This window comes from Engystomops pustulosus, chromosome 7 (assembly GCF_040894005.1).
Source record: "Engystomops pustulosus chromosome 7, aEngPut4.maternal, whole genome shotgun sequence".
Lineage (NCBI taxonomy): Eukaryota > Metazoa > Chordata > Amphibia > Anura > Leptodactylidae > Engystomops > Engystomops pustulosus.
In genome coordinates, this window is record NC_092417.1 from 51,696,965 (window position 1) to 51,717,317 (window position 20,353).

The following is a 20,353-nucleotide window of genomic DNA, read 5'->3' on the forward strand; positions in this document are numbered from 1 at the left end:
GATAGTTATTTAACAATGTATATTGAAGACCGGAGGTACCTTCTGGCTACAATGTACCATTCTATCAACAAAATACTAACTTGAAAGCATGGTCAATGGTGTTCTATGGACGGTCTAGGGGGGCCAATTGTAAACCCCAACACGCGTTTCGCACCGATGCTTCATCAGGACAAGTCCCCCATTCCCCAAGAAGCTCGATTCTAGTACCATATGTAGGAAGTGATTTCCAGGCGTGTAGGGGCTATAATATGCATACAGCCCAGAGCCCATGGTAGCCCCTGATAGCAACACATGGTTTCGGGAGTCTATAGGGAGCGATATATCCGGCCGCACATATAGTCCTCTCTGTGAAAACAGCCGTATTGAGTAGTCAATGTGGCCACCATACCGTACCCTACACCACATTGATGTCTATGGGAACTAAAAAGCAATGTGTTGCATACGGTTGTGCTCCATATGCTGCCATATATGCTGCAAAGGCTCAGCATTTTCGTCTTTTACCCCACACTGCTAGTCCTGCCTGGTGCCGGCCAGTGACCACAGAGAGTCGGGCTTAGAGGGAGCGGGGTGTGAGCTCTCTCTTTGCTTCTCGGACAGGAGCAGGCAGGACTAGCAGTGTATAACTCAAAAGAGGTGATGCCAAGAGGCACTCAGGTGATGTCAGCCTGAGCCTCCTCCAGCTAATTTACATATTTTTTAAAAAAAATGTGTTCCATTCCTGCTCTTACTAATAGTTCCAGGAATGGTATCACCGGCGAGCCTGTAAGTGCTAGTCATGTGTCGTTCGCAATTGAGCCAGCTCACTTAACCCCGCCCCTAACCGGCTCACCACACCTCCTTTAACCCAATACAATCGGGTTAAAATTGGAGTGGGTAGGGTGATTGACTGGCCCGCGGCTCCCTATTATATATTTAATAGAGAGCCGTTCAGGAGCCATAGAAGTGTATGGGGGACGTATATCGGCCGTATATACGTCCCCCATACGTTCGTGTGAATATAGCCTTAGGCTGGATTCACACTACCGTTGCCCGCCGTACCGTAGCACTGCGGGCAAACAGCTGCTCACCCCCGCCCCTCTCCATAGGAACATATGGCGCACGGCGCCATATGGCTTGAAAAGATAGCACGTCTTATTTTTTCACGGGGTACGGAGTGGTACGGTGCCGCGCGCCCATTGCCATCTATGCGGGACGTATATTGGCCGCATATATGTCGGCCGTATATACGTCCCCCATGCAGTATGAATGAGGCCTAAGGTTGCATTAACACAACCATGAGGGAGGGGGGGGGGTTATGGGCTTGCGGCCATACAAATGTCCCCCATAGGCTGGCAATGGGCTCACGGAGCGATATGGTGCAGTACATGTGCGTCACCGTACCGCTCCATACATGGGGAAAAGATACCGGTAAGTTCCGTCTTTCCCTGTTATGGCGCCGTGCCTAATGCATCGCAATGGAGAGGAGGGGGTCACCACTCCATCACAGCCAACATATGCCCATAAGTTTGTGTGAATGTAGCCTTACACATCACATTATACCTCACAGTGTATTATACATCATATTATACATCACATTATACCACATAGTACATCACGAATCATAGACTATGGTAATGACATTATACCACATATAATACATATCACACATCACATCACATTACATTACTTTACACCACACCACACACTCCGCACAGCACACCCGACAATTATGCGCTGCCGCCTGCGCTGTCCAGGCTTATAGAACTGTTCTGACGTCAGTGTGACGTCACCTCACCCGCCCTCAGCTCTTATTCGTCGCCTGAACTGCGCAACCTGCTTATCACCGTAACCCCTCCCCTTTGACCAATCAGAAAATGGTTGCTGTGCTGCCTTGGCAGCAGTCATCCAATCAGGGGCGACGCACCTGACAAGGGCCGTCAATCAGCTGGGTACCCTTCACGCACTTTCTATGCCTGGTGTGGGCAGCGGCTCCTCGGATGCGCCCGGTGTTAGGAGCTCGGGGCGGGGGGAGGTGGGGAGCCAGCCGTGAGCCCGGCGGCTTAGGGGGTGAAGCGGGAATGTGACGGGAAGTCGTTCCTTCTAGAAGTTGTCGCCTCATGATTAAGGTGACACAGGGCGGAGTGGGAGGGCAACTGCGGAGCCGCAGCCAGAGACGGGAAAACCGAGGAGGAAGTGTCCCCAGCCGCCGTGTGTGAGGTAGGTGTCTCGGTGCCTGGTCATACAGCGCGATACTGCTGCGATACCTGGAAGTTGTTCTCGTTATAACTGGTGAGGGGAACACTTGTATTACTAGTCATCAGTCACTGACCCCTTCCTGCACATGGGGGTCTGATACGGTCATGTGGCACATATGGGGCTATTAGTCTGTACTAATGTGGGTGTCACAGCATGAAAATCTCTTCAAGGCATGGCACTACCCCTGGGGGTTCATTATTATATGGGGGGTGTACTACCACATGTCCACAATACAGGTGACCCCGGTCATGTGACGAGCTCACCCTCACAGCCTCCAATCTACATTCAGGTCACCACATGGTTCTATAAGGCCACAGAGGTTCTAGGCGTGTGTAACCGGACTTATGACCCAAACCCACTTTAAGGCCCCTTTCACACTTGTGTTTTTCACGTGCGTTTTCTGCGCGTCCGTTTTTTAACGATCTGAAAACGCACTAACCAAAAACGGTCTAAAAACGCCAAGTGTGTCTTCACCCTTACACTTTTTTTTTCATGCTCACACGCACATTTAAATCTCGACATGCTCTACTTTTTGCAAGTCACGCGCATGAAAAACGCGCCATACAAGTCTGTGGTGACACATCAAAAACACATTGCAATCTGAGACGCCTGCAAGTCCAATGCAAGTGCAATGTTTTTCGTGCATCAATTGCTATAGAAAAGATAGAGCTCAGTCCTGAGTCCATTTTCACGCGATTTATCTGTGCGTGAAAAACCGAGACACTGGAAGAACTCTGACTGAAAAGTGATTGAACTCTGATGAAAAATGTCAGTTTTTCACTGACCAAACCCTGATCGCACCCTGATCAGACTCTGACGTGATCTGCAACGCAAGTGTGGAAGGGGCCTAAGGTCCTATTTACAGACAGACCTGTCACCAAAAAAATGAGGCTATAGGCCCACACGTTATCCCACAGATGGTGTCTGATATTCTGGGAAATTTGGCATTATACAGAAAATGAACTTGGAACGCTGTATACAAATGACCTCAGGAGTCAAGGGAATGGAGAACGGGGTCAACGGGGCTGACTAATGCCCACAGGGCTAATATATCTCAGTAGTTGTCTTGTGATGATGTGTCTGGCCTATGAAAGAGGATGTAACATCCCAGTGTGACTCTTCATCCCTTCGATGGCTCCTTAGATCATGTGTATACATTAGAGATGAGCGAGCACTAAAATGCTCGGGTGCTCGTTACTCGAGCCGAACATTTCCCGATGCTCGAGTGCTCGTTTCGAGTAACGAGCCCCATTGAAATCAATGGGAGACCCGAGCATTTTTCAGTAAAATTACAAACTGAACGAGCACAGTGCAGAATAGATTGCAGATGTTCGGGAACATCTGCGATCTGCTCCGGAGACACGCGTGCAGAACGGTGTTCTCCGCAATAGTATTTGAAGAACAATATGTGTGAAGAACAACTTGCAGATGTTTGGAAACATCTGCAAGTTGTTCTTCACACATATTGTTCTTCAAATACTATTGCGGAGAACACCGTTCTGCACGCGTGTCTCCGGAACAGATCGCAGATGTTCCCGAACATCTGCAATCTATTCTGCACTGTGTTCTTTCACTGTTTCCTTCAATTAAATGAAAAATTAAATGTTTTAATTGTATTTTTTTACTGTTCTTCACTTCTTTTTTTTTTTAATTAAATGCTCGTTATCGAGCAGGGCAAATACTCGCTCATCACTAGTATACATCGCTCACAGATAGTGTAATACTGAATGTCCCTGAATCATTGCAAAATGCCCTGCATTGTTGGTTGTGGGTGTAAATCCTCATGACTGGGGCATGTTATAGATCAGGAGGAGCTGAGTAGTTCAGGGGGGCAGTTCTGTTACACCAAGGCCCATGTGATGTACTGTGTGGAGAAAGATTGTAGTGTAGCTTGGCCTTCAATGTAAATTCATGTTTAATTCCCTGCTGCTACAGACTTGGTGTTTCTTACAAGGTTTTTTATTACATCCCTGCCACAGCCAATCGCTGGTCTTGTGTCATACATGATTGAGAGTAGAATTTAGGTGTAGGCCACACGGGGTATATGGCCACACGGGGTATATGGCCACATCACTGCAGCCAGGTAAGAGAGACCTTTGGATCTTTGGCCACTCAGAAAAACCTTAACCCCTTATCATGGGCTGAGCCCTCTCTGTACCACTTGGGGCATATTGCAACCCCTGAACGCTGCTGGCCGTATTGACACCACCATATTGGCTTTGTCTTTCCCTGTGACGTTATAACTTAAGACTGCAGGACATGTTGTTGCTGCAGACCTGCAACAGATCTATAGCAAGTTTTCCATATACTATAGTACAGTAGAATTGCAGTATATGGTAGAAGCAATCATACTCGCTAGGTTTAACGTACCCTAGGGGGTCTGATAAAATTCTAAAAAAATAAATATTTGTTCAAATCGCCCCCTTTCCATAGAACTGATTAAAATAAACAAATAAAATCCTAATCGTGCTAGCTTATTCCTGGCATTGAACCCTCTTGCAGAAAATAGCGCCCAAATATACAAAATGCTACTTTTTTGCTATTTGATAACAAGTAAAAAAAATGTTTTTGCTACAGATGGTTTTAAATTTAAATTTGGTATCCCTGTGATCCCACTACACGACTTTGAATATTAAATACTGTCACTAATAAGTACAATTTGTTCTGCAGGAAACAAGCCCTTACACAACTCAGAAAAATACACAGAAAAATGAAAAAGTTAGTTTTTTTTTAAGGTGGGGAGTAAAAAATGGAAACGCAAAAACAAAAAAAAGGGCAAATTCGTTAAAGGAGACCTAGCATCAAAATCGAGTATGATAACTATGACACTTAGGCCCCTTCTCCACTGGCGTTTTTCACGCGCGAGTTCTGCGCGTGCATTTGACGCTCAGAACTCGCATTGCACTCTGTCCCATTGTATTCAATGGGTCTTTCTCCATTAGCGTTGTTTTTGACGCGCGTGCTTGCGTTCGTTTGCACGCGCGTCAAAATCGCAGCATGCTCTATTTTTGCGAGTCACGCGCAATTTTCACGCCCCATTCAAGTCTATGGAGATGCATCAAGAACGCATTGCACTCGCAATCATTGCAAGTGCAATGCGAGTGCAATGCGTTTTAAACGTAAGGGTTGCTAGGTGACCAGAATAACATTATTTCCCCTGCTCGCGAACGATCATTTAATTAAAAAAACACAGTGAAGAACAGTGAAGAATAGAATAAAAACAGTGAACACAGGATCATTTAAGATAAAAACACAGTGAAAAACACAGTGCAGAACACAGTGCAGAATAGATTACAGATGTTCGGCACATCTGCTTACTTGTCGGAAGATACACGCGGAACGGTGCGGCCAAAATAGCATGTGAAGAACAATATATATGTGTGTGAAGAACACATTGCAGATGTATTTAAACATCTGCAATGTGTTCTTCACACACATATATATTGTTCTTCACATGCTATTTTGTTCGCGCCGTTCCGCGCGTATCTCCCGACAAGTAAGCAGATGTGCCGAACATCTAATCTATTCTGCACTGTGTTCTGCACTGTGTTTTTATCTTAAATGATCCTGTGTTCACTGTGTACAATAATTTTATTCTATTCTTCACTGTTCTTCACATCTGCTAAATTGTTGGGAGATAATATACGCGCGGAACAGTGAAGAATAGATCGCTGATGTTTGCAAATTATCAGAAGACATTATTTTTCAATTAAATAACACATTTTAATCCCAAACCATGGTCCCTTTGAAAAATGCTCGAGTCTCCCATTGAATCGCGCGTCAAAAATGCGCCGAAAACGCAAAAAAAAACGCAAATTACTCCAAGGAAAAATGGAACAAAAACGCAGCCAAAACGTCAGTTTTTCACGCATTGCACCCTGACGTGAAACGCAACGCTAGTGTGCAAGAGGCCTTACTCATAGACCCACAGACTGTGGTATTCTTCTCATATTTGTTATCCACAGCCTCCTTTTGTCTAAAATCAACGTTTAAATTATGCTAATGAGTCATAGGTGCTACCGTAGCCCCTCCATGATCTGGCTTTACAAGCTATTATTACACCATTTAGCCTTCCCCCTGCTTCTTCGGTGTACCTCCAGCATACTTCTCAGTTATAGCCTGTACTTGTCACTCCCTCTGTAGAATAGGACAGTCAGCCGTTCCATATTCAGTGGACAAAAGGTAGCAAGGTGTGTGAAAAGAATGCTTCAATACCTCCACTGAGTGAAAATTGCTGGTGTTTGGCTTGATTCACACATGCAATATTATTTAACCCCTTACCGACATGTGACGTAATGCTACACCCACAAGCACTGATCGCGGGTGTTTTCCTGTCGATCGCCACCGGCGGCTTCAAAAAGATGGCAGCGCCATCTTTCCGAGGATCATCGATCCCCGGGGCGGCGATCTGTTGCCATGGTAGCCTCAGGTTAACCCGAAGTAGCCTCGGGTCTTTGGAAGACCCATTCATTACAATGTGCTATCAGCACATTGTAATGAATGAGGCGTAAAATCCCCATATTCCGCCATACTGTAGTATGGCAGTATGTGATAGGATCGCCTAGGGAGCCTGTAAAATAGTAAAAAAAAAATTAAAATTCTATAAAAAGTGACCAAAAGGTCGTACAGTTCTAAAAATGAACACATTGTAAACGTCATCAAATTCAGCAAAAATCAAAGTATAAAAAAGTTATTAGCGCCTGAAAACTGCAAAATCCCCCCCAAAATTTTTTGTACAGGAGGTTTTTTTTTTTTAAATGTATGAAAACATTATAAAACCTTTACAAATTTGGTATCCCCGTAATCGTATGTACCCAAAGAATAAAGCATACATGTCATTTGGGGCGTACAGTGAAATCCTTAAAATTCAAGCCCACAAGAATACGACACAAATGCTTTTTTTTTTTTTTACCAATTTCACTGCATTTGGAATTTTTTTTCCTGCTTCTCAGTACACGGCATGGAATATTCAATACCATCACTATGAAGTGTAATTTGTTACGAAGGAAATAAGCCGTCACACAGCTCTGTACATGGAAAAATAAAAAAAGTTCTAGATTTTTGAAGGTGGGGAGTGAAATATGAAAACGAAAAAGGGCTGCGGTGGGAAGGGGTTAAATTGTTTCTCTGTTCCAGCAGTAGAACAACATACTGACTTCTAGGTGTGTTTCACAAGGGACCCTAGTGACACAAGGAGCCTCTAATGTACATGTCACCCCAGTCTTGGGCTTCCTGTACATGAAGCCTGAGCTTTTCACAGGACACAAACAAAGGCTCATGGTCTGTTCTTTGCAGCCTGTTTGTCATTGGCTCAAACTGATAACAATAGAAAAGGTCACTGTCATGAATGAGAAAATAGCCCCCTACTCTATAACTTGTATCTTGAGCAGACGGGAACCGCCACCTTTTGCATGGGCCCATAGAAAGATATTTACAACCGCTAGCAAGCATGCCCCTTGTGCAGGAGGTCCTTGGGCAAAATCAAGGAGCCAACACAATCCATACTGGACTGTACCCACATGATTTTTGAAAATAACCAGTCCAAAATGGTCAACATGTGGCCACTGACTTCTACGGAATTTCCTTTCTCTGGTCACACAATGGGGATGGCCATATCCATTTTTTGTGTGGGGTTGGGGGGGGGTGTCGGGTGGGAGCATCACCCTTTATTGAGCTTCTGTATTGGACACATAATTGTATCAGATCTGTGCTGAGGAATGTGGGATACATGCATAGGTTCAAGCCACCATTTACCGTTATTGCATCCATCCCTGGCCTCCACTGAGTGTACGCTGTGGGTATGAATCCTTCTATTGCGTGTAACAACGGAGTTATAAAAAAGAGATCTGAACATAGCCTTACACTGCATGGATCTGAACTCCCTGTTGGTCAAATGCTGCCACATTAAGTACTAATGCTGTCCAATGTTATAGACTTGCTGTGTTCCAGTTACACCATAGCATTATGTTATTACTTCCCTGGGTTAACATAACAGGCATGCATCCATTTTATCTTAACAGACCCATGCTTGGTAAAGGACTTAAACGCAAGCTGAATGATTGTGAAGAGACCATGACCGAGTTTTCTTGTGCCTACGATTGCAACCGAACCATGCCGTACAGTCATCAAAGGCAACTGGTGCTCAATATGTGCCTCAACAAACTGCAAAGCTATAAAATGCTGGCTGAACCAAACCTGCATCGATCCGTTCTCATAGCCAATACAGTCCGTCAGATTCAGGAGGAGACGAGGCAGGAGTCCAGTCAGCTGCCAGGAGTTATGGGGGGTGACATCCCCTCCAACAACTTTATATATACAGGAAGCGATCCCATCGATTCTTCACTCAACTTACCTTTCGGAATTAACACAGAAATTACAAGAGATACCTGGCCCAGTGAGAACCCACTGGACAGCTTGATGGAAGTGACGGATGATGACATGTCTTCTGCAATTTCATCAATTCTCAAGGATCTTGATTTTGTTGAGGACATCAGCCCAACTCCAGCCCAGGGCTCAGTCATGGATGAACCCCCCAAACCCCTGGAGAGTGGCTACAAAGTTGAAAAGCAGGATGTTCGGGGGACAGAATGTGCATTTGGATCTTTTGAACTGACCAGTTCTACCAGTTACCTAAAGGACTTGTCAGTGGATGACATTTTTGACGACATTGATACTTCGATGTATGACTCTGATTTTAGTTTCTCCTCCTTGATGTCACCAAGAATGCAGCCTGCAGTGGAAGAACCCCTCAAGCTGTATACAATGTGCAATAATTCTGCAAGCAGTAACTTGCAGGTCTGCAGGACAGATTTGAATGATCTGGACCACATCATAGAGATTCTGGTTGGGTCTTGACATAATTCTAGCTAATAAAGCCCGACCTGGTGTTCTTAAAGAGGAAATGTATTTTAACCTAGTTTGGAAACGCAGGAAGGGCAATTTTACTTTCATATGCACAAATGATCAGGATATATTTCTATAGATATAAATGCCTATGGAATCCAAAACTGCCTAGCTCCAGTCATTCAGTATTATGCATATTCTTCTAACTGGTGATCACAAGAAATCAACCACATGAACTCTCTGCAGAAAACCAATATTTTTCTAATGATGACAATATTTGTAAACCTTTTTCGGATAGTAGAATAACCTACAAGAGCCAACGCGGGATGTCACTTCTTGTATATAGTGGACACTACCTCTTTTAAGATGAAGTGCAAAAACCTACTTTGTGTGCTTTGTGTATTTCTGTTTCATGTTCTTTACTTTCAATCTCTTGGTATTAATATTGTACATTTCAAACGATTATTTATTAATTTCTTAGTTGTAAGCAGATTTCTTGGTTTATGTGGTTCTACTGGTGATGACGTGTATCATAGTCTATGCTTGGAGGGCGAGCCATGTTATTGGTGATCATCAGGAGGAAGTTGGGAACGAATAACAGGAGTTTCTAGGATTAGAAGAAAGATTTATGTGTTGGTTTTTCTGCTTGAAACCTCTATACTCTGCGCCTTTTTATGCGCCGTCTCTGATCTAATCATTGAACACCATTCAATTAAATGTGAATAAGGTGCAATAACAGATGCAGCCCCTGGACAAAAAATCGTGGTTGCTGCTGGAAAAGTAAAGCCGGACCCCATTATACTTTTTATTTTTTTTCTCTAATCCTGGACAACCCCTTGAAGCACAAATTGCCCCGGTGTTGTGGATGGTTTCTGTTGCTGATGTAAGGTGTACGAATACCCCAAAGATCACCCCAAATATAAGCCGAGTATAGGCTGCTGGTACACGCTCCTAGCATGCTGGCACTTTATTCCGAGGCGGTTCTTGGCTTTTCTTCTTAGATCTGATCTCTTCACTTCTTTTCTACCTCAGATATTTTCCTTTTGTGGCAATGTTTCTAAACTTCTAACTCTGTCTAGAAGAAGAAGCCTGCAGATTTTGCTTGTGAATATTTCTTGTGTTTTTTGAAGACCTTTTTCCGAGCTATGCATTTGTAGATGTTCCAAACGTGCAGTGAGCATGTATGCAAGCAGTACGGCATTTTTAGCTCTTTGAGAAGCACTTATTTCTTGACGTTCATCTTTCTATTGAAAAGTTGTTTTTTAAAATATGTAAGATTTGTAACGGAGACTGAAGAACGCGGAAAGGCCGAGACTTTCCTATGTAATATTTTCATTGTAATTCTCCTCCTTTCATTGTGTGTTCTTTCTTCCTCCTCTATAACCTCTGGTCATGTAGTATGGTGTATAGGGGCTTGTGATTGTTGTACGTCCTGTTTAAATCTAAGCTTGAATGATTTCAGAAAGAAGCTTTATGGGGAGTGTTAAACCTCCGAGCCAGATTTATGCAATGACCCTGAAAAAAGTGTGGTGGTTGATCCCTTGCTGCACTATTTCTTTGTCAACAGACACATCTGAAATTTAGTTTTTTGGGGTGCAATAAATGCATGAGTGATATGGCAGACTGCATGGTTGTACAATATCAATGTGAACCTAAGAGTTTGTGTGCACAGCTGTATGTAAAGCAGTACCCTTCTATGGGCACTAAGTCAACCAATATGTGGTACCTGTCAAAGTGCGCCAAAGACACTTTTTAAAATGACTTGTATGGTATAACTTGGCACATGGATGATTTGGGGTCATCTTGAATAAATCCCAGGGAATGGAAGAAGCTAAACCTTCAGAATGGAAAACTTTTTCATTCTCTGGGATCCAGTCTGTATACCATCTACCAAACAAGTTCATGGAAGCTGTACTACAGAACATGAGATCCTTGGGGATTTTTACTATACAGCCACAGGTGTGTTGTATGGTGCCATCTCATACTATTCTTTTAGGGGTGGATGGCTTCTTAACTTGGCATCAAGTTGCTTCTGTGAAAATGAATTCAGGGGAAGACGCGATGTTCAGTCTGTGAGATACAGACCATACGTCGGCCATAATTCTACACAATACTGTGTGCAGACCCGCATAATAATCTATGGTGCTGTGAATCTCAAAACCTCAGATAACTATGATGCTGGATCCCCACACATAAAGCAGCTTGGGAAATATGGCTGACATGAAGTCTGTATTTGAGTTCCAAGTGTAAGGCCTCCCAATTCCATTTTCTTGAAGGGTTTTTTTTATAGGCTGTAAAATGCTTGTGTGCACACGGCCCTTATGTAACCAATGACATCCAGACGTGGTACATGATGTACCCAGCAATATCACATTGATATTGTGTACAAACTAGATCTTCATACTTCCATACATCATCATATTGATATTGATGATGGTGAATTGCTTGTCTCTAGCTGATCCTTTATAGTTGCTATTTTCTGATAAATCCAGCTAGGTACATACAGTTCTCGCTTACCCAGATGTCAGATACCATCTTCAGGTTTTAAAGAGAGAAATGCTTGTTATTGGCCCAGACTAAAATAGCAAATGTCGTTTTTTTTCCTCTCTTAATGGATGCACTTAGTCTTCAGTAATGCATTTTCTAGGGAGCAAAGCTCCACACAAGATGCTGACTCAGTATGTGATGGCTTCTCCTAACGCTTCAGGGAGAGTATTGCACGCAGTACTTCATTGCTGCCAGACGATAAGCTTTTGGCTGGTTATATTTCTCTACACAGTGAAATATTGTAATTATTCATCTTTCTCCCATGAAATGTTTGGTTTGCGTTACATCTGGGTTCACAAATTTACTGTAATCCTAGTTAAAACTAGATGAGAAATTACATGCAGTCTCATTGACTATTTTCATCTGGATTCTGGTGAGGATTTCTTCTATTTTATGGTGAGAGGAGAAATCTGCTTTGAATATTCAGTATATATGAAGTATACGTTGGGATGATTACAACGGAGGGCTAGGAGATATCGTCCTGAGGTTCCGTTCAAATATTCAGTTTTTTTAGATGCAGTTTTTAATGTCCAAACCAGGAGTGTAGTGAAAAAATAGGAGACGCCTCTATCATTATCTGTTCTCTCCCATTATGATCCACAGCTGGTAACTCGTGTATTTTCACAGTGCGTTTCCTGCATGTTTACTTAACGTTCATGAAACTCAATGATCGGGGGTGGAGCCTTTCTGTTGTGTTTCAAATGGCAATGGAATCGCCACATGTGAACATGGCCTCAGTTCTGATGCAGTTTTTGAAGCCAAAAGCAGGTATCATAATGGGTGTGAACGTGACCTGAACATTGGAGCACCCCTGATTATTGGACTTTAGCAGTGGCCAGTGCTCGGCCGACGTCCAGGATGTTTCCCTAGTGATGTCACTGTTTTTATATGGACAGCATATGCTCAGCGGAGCTCAGGATTGGATGCAATACTGTGCATCCATCCCCTATAGGCTATTGTGGCCTCTTCTGAGCATGTACATCACTCAGCAAGAGGGAGCAGAAAGGAAAATTGTAGCTTGCTATAAAAATAATGCACACAATTGCAAGCATTGTTCTGCTCTAATAGTGAGCTAAGGCTGAACATACACAATTAGGATAAATGTATCCGCTATCTCCTTGGGCCCACTCAAACAAGCCTGCATGTATTCTATATGGACCGAGGGTAGTTATCTACTAACACATCTCTTTATCATGGCTCCTCTCCTTTCAGAACATAATGATCGGGCAGGTTGATTGGAATAGTTTTTATCTCCAAAATCTAGTCAGACTTTAGATGGCGGGCAGGATAATTTTGGCCGATCTGTCGGGCTAGCTAAAAGCACTGGTTGGACATTTTATAGGATAGATGTTGTGGGGTTGTATTTGTAATAGATTGATTTCCATTATAAGGCCTTTCTCTTTCATTTGGCATTCTGAAGGTGGAAGATGATAAATACATGCAAGAACCATATAATAACAGAATCATCTTACAGTAGAAATATATGTTCCCTTCTTTTAATTGATGGGCAAAATTTCCTATTTCGGATCTTCACTTTTTGTCACACAAAAGTTAGCGGAGTCTGAATTGCTGGAGAATGGATGCACTAGAGCTTTGTAACAGAAAAGGCACATTCACATTTAAACTATGGGGAAGATTTATCAAAAGTGTTTGAGTGCAAGACTGTTCTAGTTGATCGTGACAACCAATCATGAGAACAACACAACAGTACATAAAATCAAAGTTTGGCACTGACTTGTTGGCATGATCCCCTAAAACATGTGCATCTATTTATATTACTTTGCACCTAATAGAAATAATGGCAGAAATAGAGAACACCATTGGAGTATAGAGTCTAACCTCACTAAACACGTGTTATTGCATATTGGTTTGGAAGGGTCCTGCACCATGAATTATTACCATATGCTGTTTTATAATTGTTCACTTTGCTCTTATGGAATTGGTCACCACTTTTCGGTTCACATGGAAGAATTTGCAAGAAACTGTGTTGGTGTTTTTTTTTTTTTTTTTTTTTTTCCCTTTCCAAGCCTGTTTCCACTGAATTCTGCAGTGTTATTCATCAATGGTCATTTCTGTTCACATTTGAATGGTAAATGGGTCATGTCAGGAGCTTTGCCGTAAGTGAAATATTTTCTGCATCAAAATAATTCCAGTATCCTTATGCAGATTTTATCAACTACCAAATTCCACCATGCAAGTTGATTTTAAAGGGATTGTCCAGATATATACATATTCTAACATTGACATTCTTGACTTTTTTTTGGTATTGGAATACATCATGCATCTATCCATAGATGTATTTGAGCGGAGACTATGGTTTTTTATTTTTATATTAGAATATGTATATACCTGGACATCCCCTTTAAATGGAACAGAAAAGTACAACCAATGAAATTTCACATTCGGGTAGAATTTTGTAAATGGCAAAATCTGCATCAGGATACTGGAATTATTTTGATGCAGAAAACATTTTACTTGCGTCAAAGCCCCTGACATGACCTCTTTTTCCATTGAAATATCCATTGATGAATAAGGGAAGAGAGGAGAGTATAAGCGGTTTATTATTTTTAATCCCCCTGCAAAATAGAATGTTATATGTATATATCTGGAGCCGCCCTTAAAGAATCCATTAGTGTGTGGTCACACGTGGCGTTTCATTGCGTTTTGAAACACAATTCATCTGCTGTGAAGAAGAGATTTACCTAATTGCATTTGCTATCTCAGATCTCTGTAGTGTTTTGTTGTATTTCTTCTCCTCTTAATGTGATGTATGTGACCCCTTACTGATTGTTCAGCACCAGGGAATTAATGGTGCTCTATAAATCACTGACTATGATACTATGATGTGTGACCGCACCCTTACCCAGCAGAACAAAAAATGGGCCCAAAAATGACATTCTTCATGATGGGAGTAAAACTTAGAACTCATTTACAATGTTGTCAGGGCAAGAATTTCTCTTTGACATCTCGGAAGTTCTTTCTCTGGGTTTGTAAATGTTAATTTATGTTTAATATTTTTTTTTTTTTTATAAAACCTATATGAATAGCATCCACATTTTCTTTGTTCAAAGGCTTTCGTATCACGCTGAACTTACTTTATATTTTCTTTATTGCTTCTGCTGTCAATCATCAATAATTTGTGTAATTTATGATATGTCTTTTTTTCCATCCATAGAAACAAATGTTAGTGTGTATGTATGTCTGTGTGTAGTATGTGGTATGATACTTCTTTCTTCTCTCTGGTGCAGTAGTTACTATCATAGAAATCATGTCTAAGATACGTTACACACTCTGGAGGCACCTCAGTGCTCCTTCAGCATTCAGTGCAGGGCAATGTACATTCGGGGAGGTATCCCCGGGCACAGGTAGATTTAGGCCGTCCTTCCTATATACAGTACTGCCAGAAGTTTCAAGTGGTCGAGTCTGCTGCCAGACCCCCTTTACTCGCTATAGCCAGTGCTATGTCACACGGCTGCGATCACTGTGCCATCCCCGTCCTTTGCTCATAGTGTAAACCTTGGCTTTCATTGCGCGTATATGACGTATAAATGCTGGAAAGTCTCCTGTGTATAAGCCATTGCCGCTGTGGTTCCTAAGAGCAAGCTATATAGACTGTGTGAGAAGAAGCTAAAGTACAATGCAGGAATTTCATACAATGCGAACTACAAGCTACAAGCCTCTGGAATTTGCTAAATTCCCTGTATTTTCTTCTGTGTACAGTTTTGTAAAGTCTCTTCTGTTCTCGCTCATGGTTTATAACCTGCAGTCCAAAGTATAGGAGACAACCCAGGACTCTCGGCTAACTACAGTATATATCTACCTAATTCTGAGCGCTTTGTATAGATTTGCTTTTTTTTTCTATTAGTATAGCATTTAGATGGCAACTTCAGCAGAAATCCAGGCGACTTTATTTTCTTTGGGTTTTTTTGTGTGTGCAGAATTCTGGAACATTTCTATGTATGCGCTGGTAATGACATTTGTAAATCACAGGTTTCCTATGGAAATATGCTGCTAAAGGACAGAACTACAACAGATTGTTGCTGACTGTTAACTCAATAAAGTTATATGATTAAAACCTACACAGCGGAGTCCTCATTGTTTTTCTGACAGGCGAGTCCATTGCATGTCCAAAAAAAAAAAATCAGTGTACAGTCCATATTTGATCTGGTTTTTCAAATGCGTAGGTCATCCACAAAAATAAAAACTTTTTGGTTTCTAAAATCTACCTTCTGCCCTGCCCAGTCGGTTGCCTGGGTCTGTATGTGAGGAATATAAAAAATTATTGTGAATTCTGCACATCTGTGAGGAAAGAAAACGGACATAAACAGAACCATAGGAATCATTGAGTCCAGATGCTTTCCTAAAAAAAAAAAAAAAAAAATTGGATAGCATAATAATGTCCAAAAAATGTGAGCTCTTAGTACACTAATTGATGGAAAACTGTATCAGGTAATGCAACTTGTGTATAAACTAAATGATAAAAATACTTCCAATGATCTACCAGGACACCATCTGAGAATTGGTACATACAAGCTGGCCCCGTTCTACAAAGGCAGAAGTTATTCAGCTAAGCCACCTTGTATACATCCTAACATCTGCCATAAGGTAATGGGCTACTGAGGATATATGGATACCTGGATAATGACGGTGGTGTAGGCATGCTTGTCCGGGTCCAGAAAAATTTGTTAAAATATTTAAAAGTATTCTTCCAGTACAGGCAAATTGGCTGGGACCACAAGGGAGGGGGGGGGGGCTCTTTATATACTGGGTACAGGAACGTCAGATCCGCTTGTCTCTGTATATAATGGAAAACTCAAAAAAAAGTTAGGGGCCCCAAAATTCCTAGTAGCGGCCATGAAGGGTGCCCTTTCTGCCAGTGAAGTCATTAGGGAGGCCTGATCTGTTCAGAAGATCCCATGGCTGTCACTCAAGCACCAAAGGCACCGGCTTTTATAGTGAAGCTTTATATTACAAATCAAAATCAACAATATGTTAAAACACAAAAAGTAAAGATCCCTTCATATACTCTGAGGGTGTGTTCACACATGGCATTTTGGGGATGAGTTTTACACGTCACCCTACGTTTGGCTGCTTTGAAAGCATTTTTATTAATTGCTGGAATAGTAAACCAGCTGTATTTTCACAGAGGATTAGGGTGATGCCACACATGGCGTTTTTGCGTTTTCAGTACGTTTAAAAAAAGCATTTTTTTTCAGTTTTTCCCAATTATCTTAATAGATAGACAGGTTGTAAGCAGCCAAACGCATGGTAAACGGTCAAAAATGTATGCGTTTTTAAACAGACTGAGGTTACATTCACACGATGTATGCCCACCATAGTACGGCGTGCATACATTGGTGCTTGGGAGAGGAGGATAATGCCCCTCTCCATAGAGTAACATAGGGCCCAGCGCTGTATTCGGTCAAAAAATAGGACATGTCCTATCTTTCTACGGAACAGTACTGTGCAGCACAGTACCGCTCCAGTGAGGCCATTGCGGTGTATGGGGGGATGTATATACGCCGTATATACGTCCCACATACGTTCATGTGAATGTAGCCTGAAAATGCATGCTTAAAAACGGACCAAAAACGCAATGTGTGGCATCACCCTTACATGCCTCATGTATCCACACTTGGCATTTTGGGGGATGCAGTTTTGAAAGGGCTAAGAACAGTAGATTTTCCTGATTACATTGCTTTTACATCATGTTAACGTTTACATTGGGGCACATTTACTTACCTGGTCCTATCGCGATCCCCGATCTGGACTGTCCGACGAGGATGTCCGGCGCGATTCACCAAGATCGTGTGCTCGATATCCTGCATGTGTCGCTTCCCCGCTGAGGTCCGGCGGAGTTCACCTTCTTCCTGGTGTATGTGAGTGCATGACTTGCAACACAATTTGAATTTGAAATCTTGCGCTTAGTTCAAATCATTCGGGTTGTCCGACGGCCACACCTCCCCTGATTTGTGTCACATGAAAGTAGATTGCGCCAAAAAACCCCTGTTAAATGCGGGAAAGTGGGGAAATGCGGTCTAAGTAAATGTGCCCCATTGTGTTTTGTAAATGCAATGGTCACAACAATCCGGCAAACCTCCTCTTCTCAGCTTTTGTAATGCGTTTCAAAACACGTGTTTACGCTACGTGTGAACAGACCCTGAGATGACGCTGTCCAGATCATTGAGGAAGAGAGGCAGCCCGAACGAGTAGGTGGTGCCCAGCTGGGATAAGTAAGTTTCTAATATCTCAACAGCAGTTTACATGTCCTAAAACCAGAACATAAAAATAATTTCATATGGTAATTGTCAGTTAATAAAAACTGTAAATGTTGGATTTCTTTTTTTTTTATTGGCCATAAAACTTTTAATCACACAATGAGAAGCGTAAAACCCAAGTGAGGAAGAAAATGACACCAACTTTGTAATTTTCTTTTCCAGCTTCCCAGTACATTGCACAGAATATTAACGAACCAGCCCTCATGCAGCTCTGCATACGGAAGTATTAAAGACATTTACAGCTTTTGGAAGAATGGGATTGAAAAAAAAAAAAGTGTGTAAAAGGTTAAGAGAAGGGTGGTAAAAGGCCTTAAAGGGAACCCGTCACCACTATTTTCACAAATACAGGTAGTGGCAGGTTCCTATAGAGCTCTAGTAACGATCTGACCTCCTGCTTTTAGCTAAAAATTGTTCCCCTCAGATCCCCATAAAATCAGAGTTATAATCTTGACTGGTATCTATGCAGCTTTGGAGCGAGTCCACGGGGGGCGTGACCTAATGTCATGTGACCAGGGTGACATCAAAGGTCCTTGAGCTACTTAATATGAAAACTATACCCCATGTACATATCTGACCACATAAAACCATCACAGCAGCCTCCATGGACTTCTACTCCTCTGCATGCAGCCTGCTGTGATTTCATGTGATAAAATATGCTGTTATTTCATGACATATATGCTTAGTGTACAGTTCCTAATGCTACAAAAGCTATAGGACCTGCGATGATGTCACCCTGGTCACATGACATTATAGCAGCATAAAGAGATAGGGATGGGGAGGAGCTGCTGGATTCAGCCTGAGGAGGCCACGCCCACCTGGACACACTGTAGCCATGCTTAGTTACCAGATAAAACTATAAAGTTGAATATATGGGAATCTCAGGGGAATAATTTTTAGCTACAAGCAGGGTGTCAAATAGTTATTAGAGCTCTATAGGAACCTGTCACTACCTGTATTTGTGTAAATAGTGGTGACGGGTTCCCTTTAAGTCTGACAAGTGGTAAGAGGGTATTCCACACATGGAATATACAAAAATAAGTTGACTGGGATTACACTTACATACAAATTCAACTTAAGAACAAACCTACAGAACCTATTGTATATACTAGCCTTTGTTGTAGTATACAAGTGCTAGTATCAGTCACCATGAAGTCCTGGATATAAAAAAAAAATATCTTTTTTATGTTTTACCACAAAAGTGCAGTTTCATTTATATTTTTTACATGTTAATACAGAAAACATGAAAATGTTTTATTTGTGCTTCATATAAATACATTTTTTCATGAGACATTGTGCAAAGACAATATTAATGAGAATACAGATTACATCAAGGCTAAACATCACATATGGAAGATTTGGAAGCATTTATTCAGGAGGTGCATCTTCCTCTCATCTCCTTTAAATGGGGTTTCCACCAATATGGGTAACCCAGGGAGCTAGGGATAAACGTAAGGGAAAAAAACCCTTTCATTGCTCTGGCTCTTCCATTTCCAAGCCTACACCCGACTGGAAGTCGGAAAGTGGAATGGGGGGGTGACACCTAGTTACTCCAATGAGTGGCCTCCACTGATCAGGGAGCAACACAAGAAGTCAAGTCCACTGGAAAAAAGTGAGGTCTCATGTTCGAAAAGGCCACTTATTGGATGAAATGTGACACATGAACCCCCCCCCCCATCTTCCCAGAAATTCCAGTCGGGTGCAGGCCATAAACTTGAAGTGCCAGTCCGAGGCACGTGTTCTCTCTTTTTTCACATGTTCATGGAAAATTCTTTCAAGATATAACACACCAAGGTTATACAAATGTGCAGAGGACAAGACAAATACAATAAATATCAAAAATAGTGACATTTTTGGTGACAAACACAGGAATATTTCAAAGCCCAGTTGTCATATATATAATAGTACAACCAGCTATATAAATGTTACTAAATATAATACAAAAGATAAAATTCCGATTTCAACATAAAAAGTAAACCTTCATATAACATGTGCATAGATAGTTCACGTCTTTTATTGCCAGTGAAAAAACAAAAACCTTGATCATTGTGTGGAAGTGCGATATAGTATCTACTATTCACATTGAATGAAGGCAAAAGTGTACCATATATTTCAGACTAGAAGATGTACTTCTTTTGCAAGAAATATTTTTATTAAAAAGTGCCTATGCCTTATACTCAGAGATGGAGATCGGGTCAAGCACTGACATAGCCCCCAGCCTAGCCCCCCCCCCCCCCCATCTCCAAGAGCAAAGCCTCTCTCCTGCTCCTCCTCTATCTACTCCACCCCCCCTTCCCTGCCTCCACAATCCATATAACAGGAAGTGAGGAGGAAGTCCCCCAGCACTCACCACACAGGGATCCAGGTAATGTAATATAAAGTTTTATTAAGTATTGCAATTATTTAGATTGGCTTTTAAATATTTTAATGAGCATGGCATAGGCTATTATAAC

At 41.9% G+C, this 20,353-nt stretch overlaps 1 protein-coding gene across 2 annotated transcripts; it reads left to right on the top strand.

Moving 5' to 3' along the window:
* The first annotated feature begins 1,800 nt into the window (after window positions 1-1,800).
* On the top strand, window positions 1,801-15,704 carry LOC140069785 (SERTA domain-containing protein 2-like). Of its 2 annotated transcripts, none has more exons than XM_072115881.1 (2): window positions 1,801-2,268; window positions 8,256-15,704. In XM_072115881.1, the coding sequence occupies exon 2, from the start codon at window positions 8,260-8,262 to the stop codon at window positions 9,088-9,090; it is 831 nt and encodes a 276-aa protein (XP_071971982.1). In that variant the 5' UTR covers window positions 1,801-2,268; window positions 8,256-8,259; the 3' UTR covers window positions 9,091-15,704. The 2 variants fall into 2 exon arrangements, with proteins under 2 accessions (XP_071971982.1, XP_071971981.1); XM_072115880.1 differs by having other exon boundaries at window positions 1,804-2,196.
* Window positions 15,705-20,353: the final 4,649 nt, after the last annotated feature.